Source organism: Mixophyes fleayi, chromosome 5 (genome assembly GCF_038048845.1).
Source record: "Mixophyes fleayi isolate aMixFle1 chromosome 5, aMixFle1.hap1, whole genome shotgun sequence".
Classification (NCBI taxonomy): Eukaryota; Metazoa; Chordata; class Amphibia; order Anura; family Limnodynastidae; genus Mixophyes; species Mixophyes fleayi.
This window is the reverse complement of record NC_134406.1, coordinates 113823066-113850413: the sequence shown is the minus strand read 5'-3', so window position 1 is coordinate 113850413 and position 27348 is coordinate 113823066. Positions and strand designations below refer to the sequence as shown.

General features: G+C 42.0%; 1 protein-coding gene across 7 annotated transcripts in view; it reads left to right on the top strand.

Annotated features, from left to right (window-relative positions):
- Positions 1 to 27348, top strand: part of CTNND2 (catenin delta 2) — a 632047-nt gene that overhangs the window by 257073 nt on the left and 347626 nt on the right. For 6 of the 7 annotated variants that reach the window (XM_075212716.1, XM_075212718.1, XM_075212715.1 and 3 more), the window contains exon 8: positions 8230 to 8424. The exons of the other annotated variant lie outside the window; for it this stretch is intronic. In XM_075212716.1, coding sequence (XP_075068817.1) covers positions 8230 to 8424 — 195 coding nt within the window. The remainder of the gene's footprint in view (positions 1 to 8229; positions 8425 to 27348) is intronic. 7 annotated transcript variants of the gene reach the window in all.

The window sequence follows — 27348 nt, the reverse complement described above, 5'->3', positions numbered from 1 at the left end:
TACTTACTAGCAGACCTCCCTGGTGGCTTGATAGATACAACATTAACTTCCCACCTGAACTCCATGGAAGTACCTCTCGCTATGTGCGAGGTGGGTTGGTCACCCAGGCACAATTTATGTCCCATCCATCTGGTTATGTCTTACATGAATTCCCCTGGCTTACTTATACGGATGACTATAGCCAAACTGTGCGTATTTCTTATTTATTTATTTATTTATAAAGCACCACAGATTCTGTAGCACTGGATACAGAAGCAAGTAACAAATAGATGAGGTAATTCATATAAGTAGCACAGATGAGTGTGAGTAATGCTATGGGGACTCACACAAAATGAGTACAGCAAAAGACGTGACGGGATGTACGAGGGAGTCAGACAGTAGACAGACGTGGGACAATAGGTAAAGAGGACCTTTCCACGAGAGCTTATATTCTAGGGTAAAGAGAATTCTGTCTTAATAACATGGCTCTTCGGGAAAACCTGGGGAAAACAAACTAGATCTGCTGTCTTGGCATGAGCAAAATGATACATAACAAATAAAAAGCATCTCTTATCTCCAGGGCCGGACTGGGACTAAAAATCAGCCCTGGCATTTAAAGTCCACAGGCCCACCTCAGTTCCAGAAGGAAAGAAACCGAGGTGGGCCTGCGCGGCGGCACCAAAAAAGGCGTGACCACATTGTGTTGTGTGTGTGGCCAACATGGGGCAATGATACATACATTAGAATAAAACATTACATTTACACCATCCCCCGAGGCCCATTATGACACCACCAGCTCACTGTACTTGTCTATGCTTTTGGTGCTGCTGACATCCATCAGAGTGGGAACTTCCTGTAGAGTGAGCAGCGAAGCTCTTAGTCTCACAAGATTACCAAATCTTGTGAGACTTAGAGCTCCTCGGCTTGCTCTGCAGGCTGTGTCCTATCCAGAGACTTGGAGCAGCTGTTCGCTCCCGCCTGCTAACCAGAGCTGGATTAACGCTTGGGGGGGCTGGGGTATTTAAGACCAGGAGCCCCTATTATGTAACTTGGCTATCATTTTAGACAAATGTTAGACAAATACACAGGCAATACTGTGTGCACTACTGTTAGTTGCACACAGCTCTGCCTTCACAAGCAGTACAGTGTGAAGTGGGACATACCTCCCAACTGTCCTTGTATTCGGACCACATCTCACAAAACGAGACAGTCACCAAAACTCGGGACTTCCCCACAGATTCAGGACAGTTGGCAGACTGTCCTGCTCTCTCCTACCTGTCTTGTTATTTTCACCACCTGTGGCTCCTGGTGTCTTTAGTTCAGTTGCTGCTTTTCTGGATACTGGAATGTTGGGGACCTATTTGAAAAAAAAAAATGGGTACATGTAATTTAGAAAACTCCAACCAGCCCTGGTGTTTAATCAATACAACCCATGTTTTATAATTAGGCCTCCCTCCAGCCCCAACATTAAAATACTAGTATTCACATTTAATATAAATAGCTGCTGCTGCTGCAGCTGATAAATAAACCTATTTCACTCCCTCCAAACAACCCCAGCAATAAATGAAATAGCATTTACGTTTAATAAATATACCTATTTCCCGCAACCATCACTGCCATTAAATAATTCATATTCACATTTTTTTTCCCAAACAGCCCCACTTTCAATTAATAGCCCCCAACCCACCCCAGCATTAAATTAAAGGTCCAATCACCCCATCTTAAATTGCTAGGCCCTAATATAAAATTAACCCACCTCACCCCACAAATAAAATAACACTAATTAAATAATTAGCCCCCACCTAAACTTCACCATTAAATTAATAGCCTACTTCCCACATTATATTAACATTCTCCTCCATCCCTCATGCCTGAGTACATGCCCCCAATTGATATTATGACACACAGTAGTGCCCCAAAATCATATTATGCCACACAGTAGTGCCCCAAAATAATATTTTACCACACAGTAGTGCGCCTAAATTATATTATGCCACAATAGTGCCCCCAGTTATTATGCCACAATAGTGCCCCCAGTTGATATTATGCCACAATAGTGTCCCTAAATCATATTATGCCACAATAGTGCCCCCAGTTGAATTTATGCCACACAGTAGTGGCCCAAATCATATTATTCCAATTTTTGTGTGGCGCCTTTTCTCTTCTCCCCCCCCCCCCCGCCCTTGTTTTTTATGTGGCACTATTCTCTTCCTGCCCCCCCATCCCCCCCCATTTTTTGTGTGGTACCTTTTCTCTTCTCCAACCCCCCCTCAGCTTCTGTCTCCTGCCCGCTCTTCGTCAGCTGCCTTCCAGGACCTGTACTGATCACCAGGGTTGCCAACTCCGAAATGAAAAACAAGCAACTGCTAAGTGGAAAAACAAGACCAAACCAATCCTAAAAAGCTCCCCAAAAGCCCAGAGTTTATACTGAAGTGCGCACGTGTGACTGGAAATAGGAGCTTACACTGCCTGCAGGAAAACTGAATAAGCAAACATATACACAGGTACACATTCAATTTGGCCACATTAGAGTAGGAATAACGTGACGCTAATTGTATTTTAATACGGTCATTTCAACCTGCCTTTTTGCTCGCGGCCCTGAGCAAAAATCAGCATTAAAATTACCGTACTAATGGTAATCCTGCACACTTTCTTTTACCGTAGCAACGGCAATAGTACGCAGGCCGCCACGTTATTTCTAGAATAACACGGCCGAATTGAATTGGCCCCAGGGACTGATTAAACTTTGTATCATACGGTGTCCTGTATTTCCCATCTCAAACATATACAGGGATCCTGGGCTCCATTCTGCCAAACAAACAATATTCAATAATGTGGTGTGATATTACAGCAGGTGGTGCAAGCTTGCCCTCATATATGCTGCAAAAGAGTCTTTACGCAGAACCCTATATTTACCCTATTCTAATCCGGCAGTGTTTTCTAGGTGTTGATTGTCTCTCTATTTTTATATATCTATATATATATATAGATATATATATATATATATATATATATATATATATATATATATATATATATATATTGGTACCACAAACTGTCAATAAAAAAAGATGGTTTTCAGTAAATTTTATAAAATGGTCAGAGATAAATACATTATATTATAGTATCTTCAAGGTCAGAAAATGGCTTACCTGAAACACTCATTCTGCAAGAATCCAGCTACAGCCAGGTTTCCAGCCTACCATTATGCTGTGGAACTATAAGTCCCACAATACACAGCAAGCCTCACAATTACTGTAAACAGTCTGTTAGGATTCCACTACTGTACTGGTGCACAATCTGTGAGTTCTCAGCTACTGTGGAACTACAAATCCCTGCATATTCAGCAAACCCAATGCCCACTACATTCTGCAGGAATCCTACTACAGCAGAGGTACTTTAATTATTTTGTTCTCTGGCTGTTAGAGAACTACAAGTCCTCACATACCTTTTGGTCACAGGCCCGATGATGCTTTCAGCTGCTAGCGGCTCCGGTATCCCTGTCACTGCCGAACACAACTATGTGGGAAAGTCACCTCACACGCGGAGGAAGAGTTACCGGAGAGAAGCGGAGTCTGCACCATCTCCTGCACCGAATCCTCCCAGCCAGGCATACCTGTCACTTTGTCTCTGGCAGCTACTGAAGTTAGAGGTGACAGATCACACAATCCGCTGAGAGAGACCGCCCAAAAAACCCCGCAAATTGAAAGAAAAGAAGCCAAATTCCGCGGAATTGCCAACTATGCTGATCACATGTGCCGGCGCTGCGCGCGACACATGTGACCAGGAAGTGTCGGTGCACTGACCGTCGTGCACTGGCTGCTCGAACCGGCCCATCTGACCATCGGCCCTTCTGGCATTTGCCAGAAGTGCCAGATGGCCAGTCCGTCCCTGCTTATCTCTGTGAGAAGCAGCAAAAAGGATGCTAATTAATGTGCATAAAGTGTGTCGCTTGAAAAATCACCATCTAAATTTTGAAGACTAAGATTAGTTTGGCATTTGCATCTATGTTGAAAATGATTTTAATTCTAAAGCAAAGCACCAAAGAGCAATCTGTTTTTAGAGGGTTCATTTTTACTTTGTTAAGAAAATATACCCCCTTGCATACATGGGTATTAAATATTAATTGAAAAGAAACATTACCTCTTCTCTGGCATGTGCCATGCATGTTCCCTATTAACTTTAGTTTTTAAGGTGCATTTGACTAAAATCTGGGCATTTCAGTAATCTTTTTCCACCTCCCATTCATCCATTTGTACCATTTTAAAGAGGACAGGTTTTGAACAACCTGACAATAAATCATTGCATTGTCTATAGCAGCACCATTTAATTCAGTGATATGAGTGTGCTGATCTTGTAGGAGCCAGTGATTGTGTCTGGACAAGTTTGCATGTCACACAGTAGTCTCAAGATGTGAAGAGAAGAATGGAAACAAGCAGTAAATCATAGGCCGAGCTTTATAATCTTAAGGAACAGGTTCCGCAACAGCACAGTGTAGTAATGTAAGGTCTATATCAAACTTGCTGGAAGGTTGTGGTGTCAAATGGTTGTATATACTTCTAATGTGTTGGTCAAACAATTGAAGGATTGGTGATGATAAAATGAAAGTAATGAGCACTTTCCTTTAAAATTCCACAAAAAAGTGTAAATATTAGGCATTGTAGTTCTCTTATTTGGAACCAAGATTCAACAACTCTGGGATAGTTTTTCCAAACCTCCAGTATTTGTGTTCACTCAACAAAATATATACAAGAATCCTCATATTAGTAATCCAGCAACAAATCTTAGTTTGCAGTTCCAAAGAGAAATACAGAAAAAATGTGCACTAATAGCTTAAATGCTTCTAGTTTTTCTTCTTATCTTTCCTGGAGCAAGAAAGAAAACTGAATTAGCCTTAAATATTCATTTCCTTGAGCTCCCCTTTTCAGCTGTGCACTCTGGGCGCTTTTCCCCCTCTTGCACAGCCCTAGTCACAGCCATTGCCCTACTACTGTAATTCTTTGCACATTTGCAGCAGTCATCTTTACATAGTTAAGTATTAAAGACCAAAGAGCAAGAAAAACATGTAAAATTGGGACACTGTGTGACTCTTATTTGTACATAAATTAAAACTAAACAATTTATTAATATCAATTTAAAATTACCTAAGCTCAAAGTATAGTGTATCAAAGGGGTATTATTAAAATCCTCTTTTATTGATCAATATATTATGAAACTATTTAATAATTTACAGATATTATTAAATAATTGTTTGATGGTCAGGTATGGGCAACTAATAAAACAGTCAGGTTGACCCCTTGCACAAATAAGTTTATTGCATTAATTAACATACATTGGTTTATAGCACCAGTTAACAGTATTAATGATTTATTGATTCAATAAACATAGCGAAGCATGGTGGATTTGCTACCATTTTAAATACAATTTTATTACACAACTTCACAATCACATAATAAGGTTTTTAATTATTTTGCAACTGGTGATACTCAGGAAATTATAGGGATTTCTTTTTTCTCTTATTTTAAAGTGTTTAGTTTTAATTGATGTACGCTGTAATCCCTAGGTCTTCAAGACACTGTTCTATCCTGGTTCTCATCCTACCTTTCTAATTGCTCTTTCACTGTTAATTTCTCTGGGGCCACCTCTGCTCTGCTTCCTTTATCGGTTGGAGTACCGCAAGCCTCAGTGCTAGGTCCTTTGCTGTTCTATATCTAAACCGCTTCTCTTGGAAATCTAATAAGTTCCTTTGGATTTCAGTATCATCTCTATGCGGATGATACCCAAATTTATCTATCCTCCTTATCTCTCGACATCTGTGTTGTCCCGTGTAACTGACTGTCTTTCTGCCATTTCATCTTGGATGTCCTCTAGCCAACTCAAACTTAATCTTTCTAAAACAGAGTTACTAATATTCCCACCCACCAACAAGAGCATACCTGACATTTCTATCTCTGTTGATATGACCATAAATCCCACCCCACAAGCTCGCTGCCTAGGTGTAATCCTTGACTCACACCTATCATTTGTTCTCCATATTGAATCTATATCTAAATCAGGATTGTCCAACCCGTGGCCCGCGGGCCGCATGTGGCCCAGCACGCCTGTAAATGTGGCCCAGAAGGAGTTTTGGTTGTGGCAAGGGGGCAGCGCTCTTAATGGAAAAAAAAATCCTGCAAAAAAATAGAAAAGAAAATACTTACCTTGCGGTCACGCGGTCAAGTCAGCTGGTACTTCGGCTCCCAGCCTTGTCTCCTCCTCCCTGCTACATACTTCTACTTGTAATACTAATGGGGCATTATATATTATTCTCTTTGGCCCATTATAAGTTGTTATCCCTTAACTAACATAGTGGTGTAATTAGCAAAACAGGTCACAATTTGGGGTCACAGTGATGTATATGTCAGGTACCGCAGGCCTGGTCAGGGCACCCTGATATACAATGCCTGGCTTAAATGCACTTTATTGATATTGCATCGAAACAATACAAAAAGTGATTATAGTATAATAACTAGAGAGGATTTTTTGAACAGAGCGATTGAAAGGTAAGTATAGGGGGATTTGAAAAAAAAGTGATATATATATATATATATATATCTTTTTTTCTCATATATATATATATATATATATATATATATATATATATATATATATATATATATATATATATATATGTTAACTATGTTTTCTATGGTTTTTTGGATGATCAGCTATCGTTATTGTTAGTGTATCTTATGTGCGGCCCAAACCAACTCGTCGTCTTCCAATGTGGCCCAGGGAGGCTAAAAGGTTGGACACCCCTGATCTAAATCATGTTACATACTCTAAAAAACATTTCCAGAAATCGCACATATCTCACGCAAGACACTGCAAAAACCTTAATTCATGCACTTATCATCTCCCGAATTGACTATTGCAATTCCCTACTTACTTGTCTTCCCCAAAACAGACCCAAACCCCTACAATCTATTTTGCACGCTGCAGCAAGATTGATTTTCCTTGTAAATCGTTATTCCTCTGTTAAATCACTCTGTATGTCTCTACACTGGTTTCCTGTTTTCTACAGAATCCAATATAAAATACTTTTACTAACATACAAGACCATCAACAAAGCTGCACCAACATACATCTCCTCTCTTGTCTCAAAATATATCCCAACTCGCCAACTCCGTTCTGCACTAGATATGCATCTGTAACGATACTGGTGGTATTACCTGAAGCCCAATAGCCGAGTAGAGATCCAGAGAGTAGTCAGACGTTAGCCGGGACGGTACACAATCAGGTAGTCATACGTTTGCCGGGTTGGTACACAAGCGGGTAGTCACAGATGCAAGGTAGAGTAGCAGGAGCTGAGCAAGCAGAATACTCAAGCATATGTCTGAACCAGGAAGTGCCATTTATAGGCCCAAACAGGAAACAGGATCCAAGAGGGTTTATCTTTGATTCCAAACTGGCCATCTTGGATAAGGGCAAATCTAAGGGCAAGTTTGCAAATACAGAGACCTCTAGTGGTCGGAGGTGCAAATGTAAAGGTAATTCCTTACAGCATCTCTCATCCACACTCATTACATCCTCCCATTCCCGGTTACAGGACTTTTTTCGGGCAGCACCCACTCTATGGAATTCTCTCCCTCGCACAATAAGACTCTCCTCTGGTCTACAAATTTTCAAGCACTCTCTGAAAACCCACTTCTTCAGACAAGCTTATAATATTCCTCAACCACCCTCGTAACCTCACTAAATTACCCTATTACTACCCATTACACAACTTCACACAAGACAACTACCCCCTGACCAACATTGTTGTGTGACAGGATCATTTAGCTTATGAGTCACTTTTACCTTTGCAGTCTGGCTGGGCCGAAATGCAAAATGTAGACTTAACCTCATGTGTCAAACTCCCATTGTCCCATAAATTGTAAGCTTGCGAGCAGGGCCTTCTCACCTCTTTGTCTGTTAACTTTGTTTGTCCCCAATTGTAAAGTGCTACGGAATATATTGGCGCTATATAAATAGATGATGATGTATGAATAAAAGTGACCCAATATTACATGTTTCTCTTTTCTCTTGCTCTTTGGTCTTTAATGTATATTGCATGTTTAGGGTGCACTAAACAAAATAATTAAATAATATTATTAAATAATATTGGCTTATTAAACTGATGTTACAATATAAACGAGATTGTGACTACCTAGTGCGGTGGTAATAACTCTGGTGCTATAGTTTTGAGTATGTCTACCTTTTTTTTTCCAGCGGGATCTAGAGCATCTTACACTAGTCAGCACAGCCACATAGGCCCAGAATTAAGGGCATTACAGTCACCAGAACATCACATAGAACCCATTTATGAAGACAGAGTTTATCAGAAGCCACCAATGAGAAGCCTAAGCCAAAGCCAGGGAGATCCATTACTACCAGCACATACCAGCTCATATCGCACCAACACAGGTAAGTGCTACAAGACACTGTTGTGCAGCCAGATTGACAGTTTTACACAGGCTGTTGTATGCAGTCATTGTCTACTAATTTCCTAGTCAGCAATTATTTAGAATAAGTTGTTTAAATTGTTTTATATTTCATAGTGTCGTGATTTCATTTTTCACTATTATAGTATTTCCAAAGTAAACGACCTATTCAAGATATGTGTGCAGAAAAAAATGTCTACGCTATTTAACACAGTAGTGAATAAAGATAAAATATATCCAACTGTCGTCAATTCTTGGGGTTTAGTAACTTTCTTTCTGGCCAGAAGGTAGTCAAATGTGCTTCGTAGCACTCAAAAAAAATTATCCAGAAAGCTTAAAAATACGTAAAGAAAATGCAAAAAATAGAATAAAAATGCCGTTGTTCAGAGATTTATATGCCATAAAGACATGGCCACAATGAGCCTGAGTCATTAAGGAGAGTACAGCATAAAAAAGGAGTAACTTTGTACCTGGGAAAACCATGTTGCATTGGAGGGGAGGTAAATTTAAAATGTGGAGACAGATTTATATTTGAGGTAGGGCATGTCGTAGATCAACTTTAAATTTCAGTCTACAAAAAAAGTTATCAAGTATTTGTGTGCTGAATTAAAAAACAGGCAGTATTTAACTTACGTGCAAAATAATAAACTAATTTGCACCCCTTGCATTGTAACATGGTTTGTCCCGGAGAACATTTACTCCTTTTTTTGCTTTACTTTCCTTAATGACTCGGGCCCTATATGGAAAAAAGTATTTTGACGCTTGACCATTACACATTAAAATACATATATATACCAACTACTCCTTTTGCAGCGATAACTGGTTCCACTCTTCTTGGAAGGCTGTCCACAAGATGTTGGAGTGTTTCTGTAGGAATTTGTACCCATTCATTCTGTAGCGCATTTATGAGGTCAGGCACTGTTGTTGGACAAGAAAGCCTGGCTCGCTATTTCCATTCTCGTTCACCACAAAGGTGTCCGATGGGGTTGAGGTCAGGGCTCTGTGCGGGCCAGTCAAGTTCTTCCACACCAAACTAATCAAACTATGTCTTTATAGTCCTTGCTTTGTGTACTGTGGCACCGTTATGTTGGAATAGAAAAGGGCCTTCCCCAAACTGTTGCCACAAAGTTTATAAGCATAGTGTTTTCCAAAATGACTTGGTATGCTGAAGCATTAAGATTGCCCTTCACTGGGGATAAGGGGCCTAGCTCAAACCCTGAAAAACAGCCCCATACCATTATCCCTCCTCCACCAAACTTTACAGTTGGCATGATGCAATCAGCAGGTAACGTTCTCCCGTCATCCACCAAACCCAGACTCACCCATCTGGCTGCCAAACAGAGAAGTGTGATTCGTAACTCCACAGAACACATTTCCATTGCTTCAGAGTCCAGTGTCGGTGTGCTTTATACCCCTCCATCCGATGCTTGGCATTGGTTTTGGTGATGTGAGGCCTGCATGCAGCTGCTCGGCCATGGAAACCCATTCCATTGAGCTCCTGCCGCACAGTTTTTATGCTTAGATTAATGCTAGTGGAAGTTCGGAAATCTTCAGCTATGGAATTAGCAGAGCATTGGCCACTTTTACGCACCATGTGCCTTAGCAGTTGTTGATCCCGCTCTATGATTTTACATGGTATTTCGCTTCACGGCTGAGTTGCTGTGTTCCTAAACACTTCCACTTTCTAATAATTGACCGTGGAATATCCAGCAGGGAGGAAATTTCACGGACCGTCTTATTGCAAAAGTGGCATCCTAACATAGTACCACGCTTGAAGTCACTAAGCTCTTCAGAAATGGCTTGGGCCTATTTCTGTGGAAAGGCCTGGGGCCGCAGCCCTCTCCGACTCATTGTTAATCCGGCCCTGACCCGCAGTCTGTGCCTGCAGATATTGCTTTTGAGCATACCGTACGCAAAATCACTTGCCTGCCCAGATCTGGTACATATGGAAGTATATGCAGCCCTATCCACTCCGTCTTTGAAGGACACTTACTTCAGCCTACGATTTCGGGGAGTGATTGAGGTGGTAAAGGGGCGTTTTGCTGTTATCAATGTTCAGAAAGGGCATGCCAAACTCAAGCGCATGCAGCTACGTCCAAATCAAGCTCTGGGCATCTCATAGTTACTTGTTTTTCTGTCGTATCTCTTGCTCCATTTACAGGGCTAGTCAAAGTCCTGATCACTAGTGATGACAGTCTCATATGCATGCTATAACCTGTGTTTGCAATCAGGTGCAACTGTAAAAATTTATTTTATGTCCATTGGATATTAACAGCCTTTATTATTGACTGGTGACATTATATATATATATATATATATATATATATATATATATATATATATATATATTGTTCGTTCTTTTGCAAATGTGAAATTCACATAGACTTTGGACATATTGTGCAGTATCTTGAGTAGTAAAGCACAGCAGACCTGCATGCGATTTCAAAAGTGCATGTATCTGGAGATCTATGCCTTGCCGAGACTCGTATGGCATGAGAGGCATGATAAATTGTAGCAAAACTACATGTTGTAAGTTTGCGTTAAGTGGCAATACAGAACATCAGATACTACTGAAAACTGACCACCAATGATGAATAGACTCCTTAGTGTAATACATCTAACTGTCAAACATTAAGATGTTTGAAACTCATTAAATTATGTCACATCTCAATGCCAAATAAGAAATTTGCTGATATAGCAATGGTGAGACTGAATATCTCATTGCCGTCTATCGTTAGTCATATGAATTCTCAAACTTAAATTGATTTATTCTAAAACACAACTCCAACAACAAAATTATTAAATCGATCTAAATCAGTAAATAATTCTAGAAATAATTGCTTTGTTGTATTAAGACCATCATGTAAATGTATGATTAGTATACAAAGACTGCATGACCATTGTATCTAATAAGCAATCCATTCCACATGGAATCAAGAGTGTCTTCTGTCATACTCAGAAATTTGTTGAAGTAATGACCCCTTCGATTAAGTTCTCCCGTTGAATAAATGGGTATTTTATTTAGTTTTGCCAAAGAATAAATGATAGGCAAACATGAAAATTAGCGGTTACAAATGTGAATGTGTTCTTGGTAATCTATTGTTTTGTAAATTCAAACTGAAGAGCTTGATTGATTTGGCTTTTTACCTTTACTAGTATGAGTAAATGCTAAGAAGGTATAAGTATTTTGGTCAGAAGATTAGCCCGATAAGGTAAATATTCCAATACAATAATGGGTATTTGTCAATCTGGAGCGATAATATTTCAGAATTAGAAGACAAATATTTAATGGCCATCCATTAATTTTATAGTGATATTGAGACATTTCATGTAATTTTAACCTCACATTTAAATACTCTGGTAAACATTTTAGTCTATTGATTGGTAAATGCTGGTTTCAATGTACTTTTTGTTTTAATAGCTTTGCAATGCTTTTTCTGAACACTGTTTTGTATACAATGAATAATCCTAGCTAACAAGTGGAGAAAAGGACTTTTTTGCCCTATATATCAAAGGGGCCAACACCAGCAGTAACCCTATTTTCACTGTGTATCACCATCCCTATAGATCTCTATGGGGGATGCAACAATGCTCTCTATTTGAAGTAGCAGAAACTTTAACTTTTCGTTGAGAGAGGTTTTCTCGTGGATAATTAACAACATCTTTGAATGGGATTATCTATGAGGACAGATAGGCCACAGTGAATCAGTGAAGAGGCAACTTACCTCTCCCTCATTCCTACTCTACAGGGACCCACATGCTCAGTACCACAGAATAAATAAATACTTTTATCTGTGAAAAGAAAAGATGGAAAACCTAAGGAGGAGGGGATATTGATGAATCTTGAAAACAGTTAATAGTGCATAGTCAGATAGATATAATATAGATATAAAAAGTCTTCCAGATTTATTGGTCATCAGTCGCTCCCTCCTGCAGAGAAAAAAGATACTGAGAATGCAGCATTTAGACCAACGCATGTCCTGTTGATCCGCCTATTCTGTCATGTTGACATTCTTCATCTGCACTCACCGGGCCTGATTCCTTAAGGAAAGTAAAGCAAAAAAATTTGTAACTTTTCACCTTGGCAAAACCATGTTGCATTGAAGGGGGAGGTAAATTTAAAATGTGGGGACAGATTTATAGTTGAATAGGGCATGTCCTAGATCAGCTTTAAATTTCAGCATACAAATCAAGCTATCAAGCAGCATTTGTGTGCTATATGAAAAAAATAACCAGTATTTAAATTATGTGCAAAAGAATAAACGAATTTACACACCTTGCATTGTAACATGGTTTTGTCCAGGAGAAAATTTACTCAATTTTTGCTTTACTTTCCTTAAGGAATCAGGCCCACTATGTACAAAGTGGGGTGCAAGAGGGGTTTGCGCACATTGTATGAACAAAAAACATTGATGCTCTGCACTCACTAAATACAGATTTAATGCTTTAACTTCTTTAAACTGTACTCTGTAATAGAAACAGGGAATGTTTGTTTCCACATATTGCAATATATGTTAACCTCACCAAACTCACGCCAAAGTCTTCCCCTTCTGGATCAACGAAGTAACCACACATCTATCAATTCAGAGAGCTAATGCAATGCCCCAAAAGTGAAAGTGAATCCGTAGTAGTAAATGTATCAGTAATGGTAAAGGTAGCAAAATGCAGAAACACATGAACAATTAAATATCTATCAGCTCATGTGTCTGACAGTGGCATTCTTAAAAACAAGCACATATAACTATAATCATTGATACCCAAAGTTAAAAAGTATGGAAAATATATATTATACACTATAATAAACTAGGAGTGTCTGTAATAACCAATGTTTTTGTAGTAATGACAATAATAATAAATGTATCTGCAGCAATAACTGAAGCAACTTGCAAAACACAGAATTGACAAACAGTGAAGTGTGCACTTTATTGAAAGTAGCCCTATGTTGGGCTAAATGTCCTTTCAGCTTACATGTGGTCTTACCTACATATAGTCAAAAGCGCTGACAGGTGGTGGGGAGGGGACAGGGTATACAGATTACCTGAGCCCAGGCATGGGTACAGTTAAATTTATTGACAATGTGTGGAGAAGAATTGATAGTTTTAGCCAAAATTGGATCTGTTACAATAAGATGTCAGTGCTGGGGGACAATCACTTTGACATATAGTAACTAGGTAGCTACTACAGAAATGTATTCACTCTGAATCACCTGTAGCAGCATTCAGTACCTTGGGTAACTAATGCATTTCCCCTCTTGAGTTTTCCAAACCAAACAATAGCATGTTCAACTTTTGTTTTATTATAATCCCAGTCAAGAAAACATTGACCCATAACTGCCAGGACCTCTTAGCATGTAGCAGGGCATTTTTTTATCATTCTTTTTTTTTAATAGATTAATGTCCACAATTCGCATCCAGAATTAATGTCCCACAGTCGCATCCAGAAAATCGATTACTTGAGGACCGTAGGATAGATTGAATTTAATGACCCTGTTTGTAAATATCTTCTGTTCTTCTTGGCCAAAAAGGCTCCCTTGTTGCTTGCAGTTTTCTTTTCTTCAGCCCAGGAGGGGTCCCATGCTTGGTTAAAAAAAAAAAAAAAAAAAAAAGAGTGCACACGACGCAGGAACAGCTTGTACAGTGTACAAGCTCCGATATGCAATGAATTTAGCACAGGCGCAAGGTCTATTTATAGTATAAGGGTTTTCCCATGACAGTGTGGTAAAATCCATTATACTATAAATAGACAAATTATTTTGGACTTTACAAGCAGGGACTTTGGAATTACAAATTGTTTGTGACATGGTTCAAGCATTTTGGGATTAAAAGCTGCTGACAAAAGAGGAAGAAATCAGATTGGTAAGTATTTTGGGGTTTATTATTTTTAATAAATGTATGTGGTATGAATGAGGATGTTTAGTGTATTTATTGGGGTTTTATTATTTTTATTGTGGTTGTAAGTGTGTGGTTGTAAACAGGGTTTTGTGGTTTTGTAAACATTTTGTTTTGTGGTACTACATGTCTCAGCCAGCCATGGGTGTCAGGGCATGTTGGCACTTGTGGTTCTCCAAGTGCCAGCATGCCCTGGCTGCCATGGGTATGCTGGTGCTTGTAGTTATACAAGCATCAGCATGCCAAGACTATTTATGGTACCCTGGCATGGCTGGGACTTGTAGTTCCACAAAACAAAATGGCGTCTGTTTGTTTTTTTACATAATTTTTGCCGTTATTACCCTACTACCCACAGCCCACGGGGGTAGGAAGAGCCCTAGTGCTTTCAACACTGGGCTGGGTGTCCCTAGAGGGGGGACCGCTAGTTTTTTTACGGTGGACCCCACTCCCTAGGGAATCCAGCCCAGCGCTGAACAGCCTGGGGTTGGCTGTCATTATAGCATGGGGACCCCTGCCGCATGTCCCTCTGCTATAGTGCCACCCACCACAGGCTGGTTTGCCTAGTGCTGGTTATGTGAAAATCGAGAGGATCCCACGCAAATTTTTCCCAGATTTTCATGCAACCAGCAGTAGGCTGGCAGCACTAGGGTTAAAAGTGGCCAGGCGGGGTGACACCACACAATTTTTTACAAAACTTTTATTTGTTTTTAAACTTTTCACAGCTGCGGTGACCTGCGGCTCTGTAGGCAGACAGTGTAACAGTGATGTGTTTACTAATCACACTGCTAGGATGTAGCGTGTTGTATCTAGCGATTTTTTAAAGCAAACTCAGGAGAGTTTGCTTAATCGCAGCTTCATACATTTAATATTTGTATAACTATAGTGGCAAACAGTCAGGACTTTGATCTCTATCGATTTGGGAAATAGCGGTTTTGACAGAAACACATCTCTGGCGATTTTACATGAAATTTCAGGTTCATACATCAAGTTTCAATTCTCCCGAGAAAATCGCTGGATTGGCAAAATCGCACCTTGATACATTTGCCCCATGGTTTCTTTGGAACTGGTGAAATGAGCGCATGTTTAAAGGAAAATGGAAATGTGCCAGTGGAGAGAGACAGGTTGAAGAGGTGAGCTAGAGGTGGGCATGCAGTGGAGGAGAGGGAGCGGAGAAGTTGAGAGGGAATTGTCACGGATCTCAAACAGAAGTACAGCTAGGAGTCATGGATAGGTGAAAACACTCTGTGTTTATTTGCAGAGAGGTATTAACAACAGGTAATAAGGAGCAGTGATAAATACCAGGTTCCAGCTGATGCAGAAAGTAGCATGAATGTCCAGAAACAATCAGGTAAGGACAACAGGAAATTACATCAGGATTGGACAACAGGAAAGGACAACACAGGATGGGACAACAATAACCAGCAATGACTGCTGGGAGGAACAGGTGTATATATAAGGGGAATGAGACACACCCAGGTGCATGAGATAATTAGTGAACATACAGGTTAACTCCTTAAGCACAAGAATAATGCACAATAGCAGCACCTCTGGTGAAAAGAGGTACTGCTGGAACACAAAATAGCAATACAAATAATAGAGTCCAAAAGTCCACGAGGCAGGTTGTTACAGGAATAGAGTCAAGGGGACAGGTTGTAGGGTGATATGATGAGATGAGTGTAGTGACTTCATCTTCAGTTACTAAATAAAATGAATCAAGGGTGGATTGGGGAATGTAGGTCAAGGTGGGGAGAGTGTGTGGAATTTGGCATGAGAAAATATCTTGTCGAATGGTGTCGATTTTGTCTTTGAAATAGGTGGCAAAATCATGAGCTGTGAGGGAGGAAAGGAGAGGAGGTGCAGGTGGGCAGATAAGTGAATTGAAGGTGGCAAAGAGGCGATGTGGGTTAGAAGACTGGATATTAGAGATTTGAAGAATGTTTGTTTGGCATTGAAAGGGTAGTGCTGTAAGATGAATGTATGTTGAATTTATAGTGGAGGAAATCGGGATAGGAACAACATTTCCTCAAGTGGCACTCTGCAGTGCTGAAACACTTTTGCAGGTAGCAGGTCTGTTTGGTGTGCCATGGTTGTGGTTTGGATTGTCAGAGAATGTATGTGGTATCTGGAGCTACTGCATACATAAATTGAGTGTTTTGTTATAGAAAGAGATGGCCTGATTAGGGCAGGACAATGCAGACTTGTGGATTGATTTAAGAGTACTTAGGTGTCGTTATGCACCTGTGAATTTAGGTGCAGGGGGGGAGGGTAAGGTGAGGCTGAAGGAAAGGAGGCTGTGGTTGGAGCAGTAGCGGGAGGAGACAAGGTCAAGGGAGTGTCCATCACAGTGGGTAGGAGATGAGGTCCACTGGGAGACACTGAAGGAGGATGTAAGTGAAAGAAGTTAAAGGTAGAAGAGACAGTGGGATTATTAATCGGAATGTTGAAATAGCCTATTATTAGAGTAGGCAGGTCAAAGGATAGGAAATAAAAGAGCCAGGCTGTAAAGTTGTGAAGAAATTGGGAAACTGGACCTGGGGATCGATAAATGACAGCCACACGAACGGGAAGAGGATGAAATAGATGGATAGTGTGGACTTCAAAGGATGAATGACAGTGAGGGTTCAGAGGGTATGACTTGGAAGGTGCAACTTGGGGAAAGTAGAATGCCTACTACACCACCTTGTTTGTTTTTGGGTCTGGGAGTATGGCTGAAGGAGAGTGCCCCAGAGTCTCCCATAGTAGAGAGCTGTAGGGGATGTAGTGTCAGAGGAGGTTAGCCAAGTTTCTGTAATGGGCAGTAGGTTGAGGGATTTAGAAATGCACATGAATGGATGCAAGTTTGTTACAAGCAGATCTGGCATTCCATAGTGCACAGGAGAAGGGAAGAGAGAGTAGTGGTGATATGTGGATAAGGTTGGTCGGATTGCAAGTACAGGGTGGATGAAAAGGTTTGGGTTAGGTGAGATGTCACCAGCAGACATGAGAAGGAACAGGGTGAGGAAGAGGACATGTGAGGAGGATTTGTGGATGTGAGGTTTATGTCTATTTATATAGACTGGTGAGTGGCGGATGCAGGAGAAGAAATAGTTTATGTGCGCAAACTATTGAGAAGGGAAGTAGTTAAGGGAAAATCATAATAGGGGAGGAAGAAATAGGATGGTAGAGAAAGAAGAGGAGTTTGGAGAAAAGTGTGGTGATAAGGGAGAGTGTAAATTGAGTACAGTCGTGGCCAAAAGATTTGAGAATGACATAGGAATTGTTTTTCACAAAGTTTGCTGCTTCAGTGTTTTTAGACCTTTTTGTCAGATTACAAGAATTTCATAATTGTCAACGGCTTTTATTGACAATTACATTAAGTTTATGCAGAGTCAATATTTGCATGGTGTCAATCAACTCCTGGGCTACATACTGACTGATGGCCACCCATTCTTGCCTAATCAATTGAGTTTGTCAGAACTTGTGAGTTTTTTTTTATCCACCCGCCTCTTGAAGATTGACCATAAGTTCTCAATGGGATTAAGGTCTGAGGAGTTTTCTGGCCATGGACCCAAAATTTCCATGGTGCTCCAATCCCGCAGCTGAATCAACTTTAGGAGACTGTACTGACGCTTGCTGTACATTCTTTGGCGCCCTGAAGCCTCCTTCAGAACTATTGAACCTCTCCTTAAAGTTCTTAATGATCCGATAAATTGATGATTTAGGTGCAATCTTACTAGCTGCAATATCCTTGTCTGTGAATCCCTGTTTGTGCAAAGCAATGATGACTGCACATGTTTCCTTGCAGATAGCCATGGTTAACAGATAAAGAACAATGATTTCAAGCACCACCCTCCTTTTAAAGCTTTCAGTTTGTTATTCTAACTCAATCAACATGACAGAGAGATCTCCAGCCTTGTCCTTGTCAATACTTTCACTTGTGTTAATGAGAGAATAACTGACCTGATATCAGCTGGTCCTTTTGTGGCAGGGCTGAAATGCAGTGGAAATGTTGTTTTTGGGATAAAGTTCATTGTCATTGCAAAGAGGGACTTTGAAATTAATTGCAATTCATCTGATCACTCTTCATGACATTCTGGAGTATATGCAAATTGCCATCATAAAAACTGAGGCAGCAGACTTTATAAGAAATATTTGTGTAATTCTCAAAACTTTTGCCCATCACTGTGTAGGTGCATGATTGATAGATGTGAGATATGTGAATGATTGTGTATTAGCTGGGGTAGGTAATGAAAGAGTGAAAAGGAACAATTGATCCACATGGTGCAGGGCACTGGAATAGGTGAAGGATACTTTACCGCCCCCTGGCAGGGGTTAATGGAATAGGCAGTTTCTGTAGCTCTGACATGACGAAGTCCAGGATACTGACAGTTGGGTGCAGAGGGTCCAGCAGCCAAACAGAGGTGGCTACAGTAAGCACAATTGAGCTCATTGAGCAGCTGAACAGATGTTGAAACGGTAATGACAATTGAGCTCTGTGGGTCTCACAGCTGAACAGAGATTTTACCTTTACTAGTATGAGTAAATGCTAAGAAGGTATAAGTATTTTGGTCAGAAGATTAGCCCGATAAGGTAAATATTCCAATACAATAATGGGTATTTGTCAATCTGGAGCGATAATATTTCAGAATTAGAAGACAAATATTTAATGGCCATCCATTAATTTTTAGCTCAAGAGAGTTTGCTTAATCGCAGCTTCATACATTTAATATTTGTATAACTATAGTGGCAAACTTTGATCTCTATCGATTTGGGAAATAGCGGTTTTGACAGAAACACATCTCTGGCGATTTTACATGAAATTTCAGGTTCATACATCAAGTTTCAATTCTCCCGAGAAAATCGCTGGATTGGCAAAATCGCACCTTGATACATTTGCCCCATGGTTTCTTTGGAACTGGTGAAATGAGCGCATGTTTAAAGGAAAATGGAAATGTGCCAGTGGAGAGAGACAGGTTGAAGAGGTGAGCTAGAGGTGGGCATGCAGTGGAGGAGAGGGAGCGGAGAAGTTGAGAGGGAATTGTCACGGATCTCAAACAGAAGTACAGCTAGGAGTCATGGATAGGTGAAAACACTCTGTGTTTATTTGCAGAGAGGTATTAACAACAGGTAATAAGGAGCAGTGATAAATACCAGGTTCCAGCTGATGCAGAAAGTAGCATGAATGTCCAGAAACAATCAGGTAAGGACAACAGGAAATTACATCAGGTTTGGACAACAGGAAAGGACAACACAGGATGGGACAACAATAACCAGCAATGACTGCTGGGAGGAACAGGTATATATAAGGGGAATGAGACACACCCAGGTGCATGAGATAATTAGTGAACATACAGGTTAACTCCTTAAGCACAAGAATAATGCACAATAGCAGCACCTCTGGTGAAAAGAGGTACTGCTGGAACACAAAATAGCAATACAAATAATAGAGTCCAAAAGTCCAGGAGGCAGGTTGTTACAGTACCCCCTCCCTAAAGGGCGGATTCCAGACGCCCATATCACCAAAAGTGTTTGAAAGTGTCCGACTCATAGTCCACTATCGGGCATGTGGTGGAGAAATCCTCATCCATGGACAGAGAAGGTACGTAAACCATGTCCAAGGAATGAGGGAATCCCGAAGTCTCACCTCTCTTCTTTTTACATTTCTTTTTCTTTGCTTTCTTTTTAGGGACACAGGATTGCTCAAACTGAATAGAACATGCAGGTAGCCTCAAAGGTTGGGCAACTGGAGACAACGAAGTTGGCAGAACAGACATTCAAGGAGTAAAACTGACAAGTGCTGGAACAAATTCTTTGCACACTGCCTCACAAAAAAGTTGTAAATCGGAAAGGATGGGATCTCTGGTCTCAACAAAGGGGCTGGCCCATTCCAGAGCTTTCCCTGTAAAATTGGACAACAGGTAATATACTTGCTTCCGTTGGCTATCTAGGAGGTCAGGTACTGATGGTAAATAGGATATAAAAAATTTAATCAGAGCATTAAATTGCTGTATATCCCCATTGAAGGTAGGTGGTAGTTCAGACTTGGTGGCAGGCCCGGACTGGGCAGCAGGCTTGACAGGAGACCCGGAATGGGCGGCAGGCTTGGCAGCAGGCCCGGACTGGGCGGCAGACTTGGGTGCAGGCCCGGACTGGGCGGCAGACTTGGGTGCAGGCCCGGACTGGGCGGCAGACTTGCCAGCAGGCCCGGACTGGGCGGCAGACTTGCCAGCAGGCCTGGACTGGGCGGCAGACTTGCCAGCAGGCCCGGACTGGGCGGCAGACTTGCCAGCAGGCCCGGACTGGGCGGCAGACTTGCCAGCAGGCCCGGACTGGGCGGCAGGCTTGCCAGCGGGCCCGGACTGGGCGGCAGGCTTGGCAGCGGGCCCGGACTGCGCGGCAGGCTTGGCAGCGGGCCCGGACTGGGCGGAAGGCTTGGGAGCTGGCCCGGACTGGGCGGAAGGCTTGGGAGCTGGCCCGGACTGGGCGGAAGGCTTGGGAGCTGGCCCGGACTGGGCGGAAGGCTTGGCAGCAGGCCCGGACTGGGCGGAAGGCTTGGGAGCTGGCTCGGACTGGGTGGCAGACTTGCCAGCACTTTGAGAAGCCTGAGGGCAGACAGCACTTTGAGAAGCCTGAGGGCAGACAGCACTTTGAGAAGCCTGAGGGCAGACAGCACTTTGAGAAGCCTGAGGGCAGACAGCACTTTGAGAAGCCTGAGGGCAGACAGCACCAAGTGGTAACTCGGGCTGAACCGCATGGACTGGCAACTCTGGCTGAACCGCATGGACTGGCAACTCGGGCTGAACCGCATGGACTGGCAACTCGGGCTGGACCGCATGGACTGGCAACTCGGGCTGGACCGCATGGACTGGCAACTCGGGCTGGACCGCATGGACTGGCAACTCTTCTGGAGCAGACTGGAGGGACAGGACCCCCTCTGGAGCAGACGGTAAGGGCAGCGCCCCCTCTGGAGCAGACGGTAAGGGCAGCGCCCCCTCTGGAGCAGACGGTAAGGGCAGCGCCCCCTCTGGAGCAGTCGGTAAGGGCAGCACCCCCTCTGGAGCAGTCGGTAAGGGCAGCGCCCCCTCTGGAGCAGACTGGAAGGGCAGTGCCCCCTCTGGAGCAGACTGGAAGGGCAGCGCCCCCTCTGGAGCAGACTGGAAGGGCAGCGCCCCCTCTGGAGCAGACTGGAAGGGCAGCGCCCCCTCTGGATCAGACTGGAGCTCAGGAACAGAGACAGCGGCTGAAGACTCGGAACTGGACACAGTGGCAGGAGACTCGGAACTGGACACAGTGGCAGGAGACTCGGAACTGGACACAGTGGCAGGAGACTCGGAACTGGACACAGTGGCAGGAGACTCGGAACTGGACACAGTGGCAGGAGACTCGGAACTGGACACAGTGGCAGGAGACTCGGAACTGGACACAGTGGCAGGAGACTCGGAACCGGACACAGTGGCAGGAGACTCGGAACCGGACACAGTGGCAGGAGACTCGGAACCGGACACAGTGGCAGCTGGCTCCAAGCTGGAGGCAGATGATGTGACCTCAGAGCTGGAGGCAGATGAGGTGACCTCAGAGCTGGAGGCAGATGAGGTGACCTCAGAGCTGGAGGCAGATGAGGTGACCTCAGAGCTGGAGGCAGATGAGGTGACCTCAGAGCTGGAGGCAGGGGCTGGCACCTCGGCACAGGAGACAGAGGCTGGCACCTCGGCACAGGAGACAGAGGCTGGCACCTCGGCACAGGAGACAGAGGCTGGCACCTCGGCACAGGAGACAGAGGCTGGCACCTCGGCACAGGAGACAGAGGCTGGCACCTCGGCACAGGAGACAGAGGCTGGCACCTCGGCACGGGAGACAGAGGGAGTGGGTGCCTCAGGACAGGCGGCTGGAGCTGGCAGATTGGGTCTCTTCGCAGAGAACAGGAATGCTGGAGCATAAACAGATTTGGAGTGCCGAGAGGAAACAACAGGAGATTGTTCAGTAAGCTGACGTGGTCTACGGACAGGACAGTCCTGCAAGAAATGTGCATTGCTGGCACAGTAGAGACACAGTTTGTTGGTTATTCTGCGCTGTCGCTCCACTTCGGTCAGATGGGGGCGTGGCCCACTTGTGAACCGGGCATTAGTTAAACTGCAGTTGTTAGTTAAATGCAAATTTGACATGGTATTATAGCAAGGTGTTGGCGGCACGGATTCAGCAGCAGAGTTGTCTGGGTCAAATCAACAGTATTAGATTTCAGTGAAACAGTCTCTGATAGTCTCCTAAGTGGGTCCAAAAGCAAAGTGGAAAATTTAGCCAGCTGGGAGCGTAGCAATATAATGTCCATTTGTAAGGTTTGTAGCAGTGGTAATTCCATGATTGGTAAAATAGACATGTTGCAAAAGACAAATGAAAACTTGATTGCAGCAAAAAAAAGGCCCAGAATAAAACAAAACTTTCACCTGACTCCAAAGCTGTTTTTTGGGCTGGTTATACTGTCACGGATCTCAAACAGAAGTACAGCTAGGAGTCATGGATAGGTGAAAACACTCTGTGTTTATTTGCAGAGAGGTATTAACAACAGGTAATAAGGAGCAGTGAAAAATACCAGGTTCCAGCTAATGCAGAAAGTAGCATGAATGTCCAGAAACAATCAGGTAAGGACAACAGGAAATTACATCAGGATTGGACAACAGGAAAGGACAACACAGGATGGGACAACAATAACCAGCAATGACTGCTGGGAGGAACAGGTATATATAAGGGGAATGAGACACACCCAGGTGCATGAGATAATTAGTGAACATACAGGTTAACTCCTTAAGCACAAGAATAATGCACAATAGCAGCACCTCTGGTGAAAAGAGGTACTGCTGGAACACAAAATAGCAATACAAATAATAGAGTCCAAAAGTCCACGAGGCAGGTTGTTACAGGAATAGAGTCAAGGGGACAGGTTGTAGGGTGATATGATGAGATGAGTGTAGTGACTTCATCTTCAGTTACTAAATAAAATGAATCAAGGGTGGATTGGGGAATGTAGGTCAAGGTGGGGAGAGTGTGTGGAATTTGGCATGAGAAAATATCTTGTCGAATGGTGTCGATTTTGTCTTTGAAATAGGTGGCAAAATCATGAGCTGTGAGGGAGGAAAGGAGAGGAGGTGCAGGTGGGCAGATAAGTGAATTGAAGGTGGCAAAGAGGCGATGTGGGTTAGAAGACTGGATATTAGAGATTTGAAGAATGTTTGTTTGGCATTGAAAGGGTAGTGCTGTAAGATGAATGTATGTTGAATTTATAGTGGAGGAAATCGGGATAGGAACAACATTTCCTCAAGTGGCACTCTGCAGTGCTGAAACACTTTTGCAGGTAGCAGGTCTGTTTGGTGTGCCATGGTTGTGGTTTGGATTGTCAGAGAATGTATGTGGTATCTGGAGCTACTGCATACATAAATTGAGTGTTTTGTTATAGAAAGAGATGGCCTGATTAGGGCAGGACAATGCAGACTTGTGGATTGATTTAAGAGTACTTAGGTGTCGTTATGCACCTGTGAATTTAGGTGCAGGGGGGGAGGGTAAGGTGAGGCTGAAGGAAAGGAGGCTGTGGTTGGAGCAGTAGCGGGAGGAGACAAGGTCAAGGGAGTGTCCATCACAGTGGGTAGGAGATGAGGTCCACTGGGAGACACTGAAGGAGGATGTAAGTGAAAGAAGTTAAAGGTAGAAGAGACAGTGGGATTATTAATCGGAATGTTGAAATAGCCTATTATTAGAGTAGGCAGGTCAAAGGATAGGAAATAAAAGAGCCAGGCTGTAAAGTTGTGAAGAAATTGGGAAACTGGACCTGGGGATCGATAAATGACAGCCACACGAACGGGAAGAGGATGAAATAGATGGATAGTGTGGACTTCAAAGGATGAATGACAGTGAGGGTTCAGAGGGTATGACTTGGAAGGTGCAACTTGGGGAAAGTAGAATGCCTACTACACCACCTTGTTTGTTTTTGGGTCTGGGAGTATGGCTGAAGGAGAGTGCCCCAGAGTCTCCCATAGTAGAGAGCTGTAGGGGATGTAGTGTCAGAGGAGGTTAGCCAAGTTTCTGTAATGGGCAGTAGGTTGAGGGATTTAGAAATGCACATGAATGGATGCAAGTTTGTTACAAGCAGATCTGGCATTCCATAGTGCACAGGAGAAGGGAAGAGAGAGTAGTGGTGATATGTGGATAAGGTTGGTCGGATTGCAAGTACAGGGTGGATGAAAAGGTTTGGGTTAGGTGAGATGTCACCAGCAGACATGAGAAGGAACAGGGTGAGGAAGAGGACATGTGAGGAGGATTTGTGGATGTGAGGTTTATGTCTATTTATATAGACTGGTGAGTGGCGGATGCAGGAGAAGAAATAGTTTATGTGCGCAAACTATTGAGAAGGGAAGTAGTTAAGGGAAAATCATAATAGGGGAGGAAGAAATAGGATGGTAGAGAAAGAAGAGGAGTTTGGAGAAAAGTGTGGTGATAAAGGAGAGTGTAAATTGAGTACAGTCGTGGCCAAAAGATTTGAGAATGACATAGGAATTGTTTTTCACAAAGTTTGCTGCTTCAGTGTTTTTAGACCTTTTTGTCAGATTACAAGAATTTCATAATTGTCAACGGCTTTTATTGACAATTACATTAAGTTTATGCAGAGTCAATATTTGCATGGTGTCAATCAACTTCTGGGCTACATACTGACTGATGGCCACCTATTCTTGCCTAATCAATTGAGTTTGTCAGAACTTGTGAGTTTTTTTTTATCCACCCGCCTCTTGAAGATTGACCATAAGTTCTCAATGGGATTAAGGTCTGAGGAGTTTTCTGGCCATGGACCCAAAATTTCCATGGTGCTCCAATCCCGCAGCTGAATCAACTTTAGGAGACTGTACTGACGCTTGCTGGACATTCTTTGGCGCCCTGAAGCCTCCTTCAGAACTATTGAACCTCTCCTTAAAGTTCTTAATGATCCGATAAATTGATGATTTAGGTGCAATCTTACTAGCTGCAATATCCTTGTCTGTGAATCCCTGTTTGTGCAAAGCAATGATGACTGCACATGTTTCCTTGCAGATAGCCATGGTTAACAGATAAAGAACAATGATTTCAAGCACCACCCTCCTTTTAAAGCTTTCAGTTTGTTATTCTAACTCAATCAACATGACAGAGAGATCTCCAGCCTTGTCCTTGTCAATACTTTCACTTGTGTTAATGAGAGAATAACTGACCTGATATCAGCTGGTCCTTTTGTGGCAGGGCTGAAATGCAGTGGAAATGTTGTTTTTGGGATAAAGTTCATTGTCATTGCAAAGAGGGACTTTGAAATTAATTGCAATTCATCTGATCACTCTTCATGACATTCTGGAGTATATGCAAATTGCCATCATAAAAACTGAGGCAGCAGACTTTATAAGAAATATTTGTGTAATTCTCAAAACTTTTGCCCATCACTGTGTAGGTGCATGATTGATAGATGTGAGATATGTGAATGATTGTGTATTAGCTGGGGTAGGTAATGAAAGAGTGAAAAGGAACAATTGATCCACATGGTGCAGGGCACTGGAATAGGTGAAGGATACTTTACCGCCCCCTGGCAGGGGTTAATGGAATAGGCAGTTTCTGTAGCTCTGACATGACGAAGTCCAGGATACTGACAGTTGGGTGCAGAGGGTCCAGCAGCCAAACAGAGGTGGCTACAGTAAGCACAATTGAGCTCATTGAGCAGCTGAACAGATGTTGAAACGGTAATGACAATTGAGCTCTGTGGGTCTCACAGCTGAACAGAGATGGTAGTGCAATAGATCCTAAAACAAATTTTAAAATGTTAATACAAATTTGATCCCAACAAAACAACATGGGCAAGGAGAATTCTCCCCTAGTTACAGCTTGCATGGTGTTTTTCTCTATTCAGAGACTGCAGACCATAAATAAAATTCCATAATTTGTTATTAAAAAAAAACAAAAAAACAAAAAAACAAACCTTACGCATTTCAGTGTGAAAATAGTATCTTCTTCGGAGGGAAATGTTTACCAAATAACACACAGAGTGCAAAACACACCTATTTAAATGTGGTATTAATCACCCTGCTTATATAACTGATACTGTGTGTAGAGATTTGTGGGTCAGTTATTACACTACACCTGAAAAAAAACCTGGTGATAGAAAAAATTGTTAAAGTCCTTTGATAATTTTTGTAAGAATTTCTATGGAGACAAAATATATCTTAAATATATCTTGATAAACTACTTTTATTGATGATTTCATCATAATGACACTGACACACATGACAAAGTAATATTTAGTTAGATCAATCTCATTTCTTTTATGCCATTCACATATAGAAGACAAAAATATCACAATATTGTTCACCTATTAAAACAACAAAGCCTAAGTTTTGGTTCTGTTAATGTTTATTAAAATTCTGAAAAACTAATATGTCAACAAGAGACAACTTTTTAGAATATTACTGCAACACTCAACTTTTTTATTTTTATTTTTTATTTTTACCATTATAAAAATATAAAGCATTAATAAACCAATAACCATGAATGATCTTATTTCATGAGTTTTGTTTTGAGCTCAACCAAATCAAATAATACAATATTCCAGAGCACAATCTAGCTTAAACATCCTAAATAAACCTAAATAATGCCATTTAAAACTATGGCCTCATTCAGACCATCAACATTTAACAAATGCAACTAAAGTATTTCCTGTCTGCATAGTCTACTGAATCTGTCATCACCACTATCTGTTTTACGAATTTGTTCTAGACACACAACACTTAAAAAAATCTGGATTGTTTTTATGACAGGCAGCATAATGCCTGGATGCACTATGAATTTGTTAAGTTTATGCTCAGTAAACCTCCTTTTCACTGATCTGGTTAACATTTTGACTTTTACAACAAATGTTGTGTTGCAGTTTATAACAGAGTGAATCTTTAAACTTAGTCCCATTCATAGAAGCAACAACCTCTTTAACACCATTCCTTCATCACCATCATCACCATTTATTTTTATAGCGCCACTGATTCCGCAGC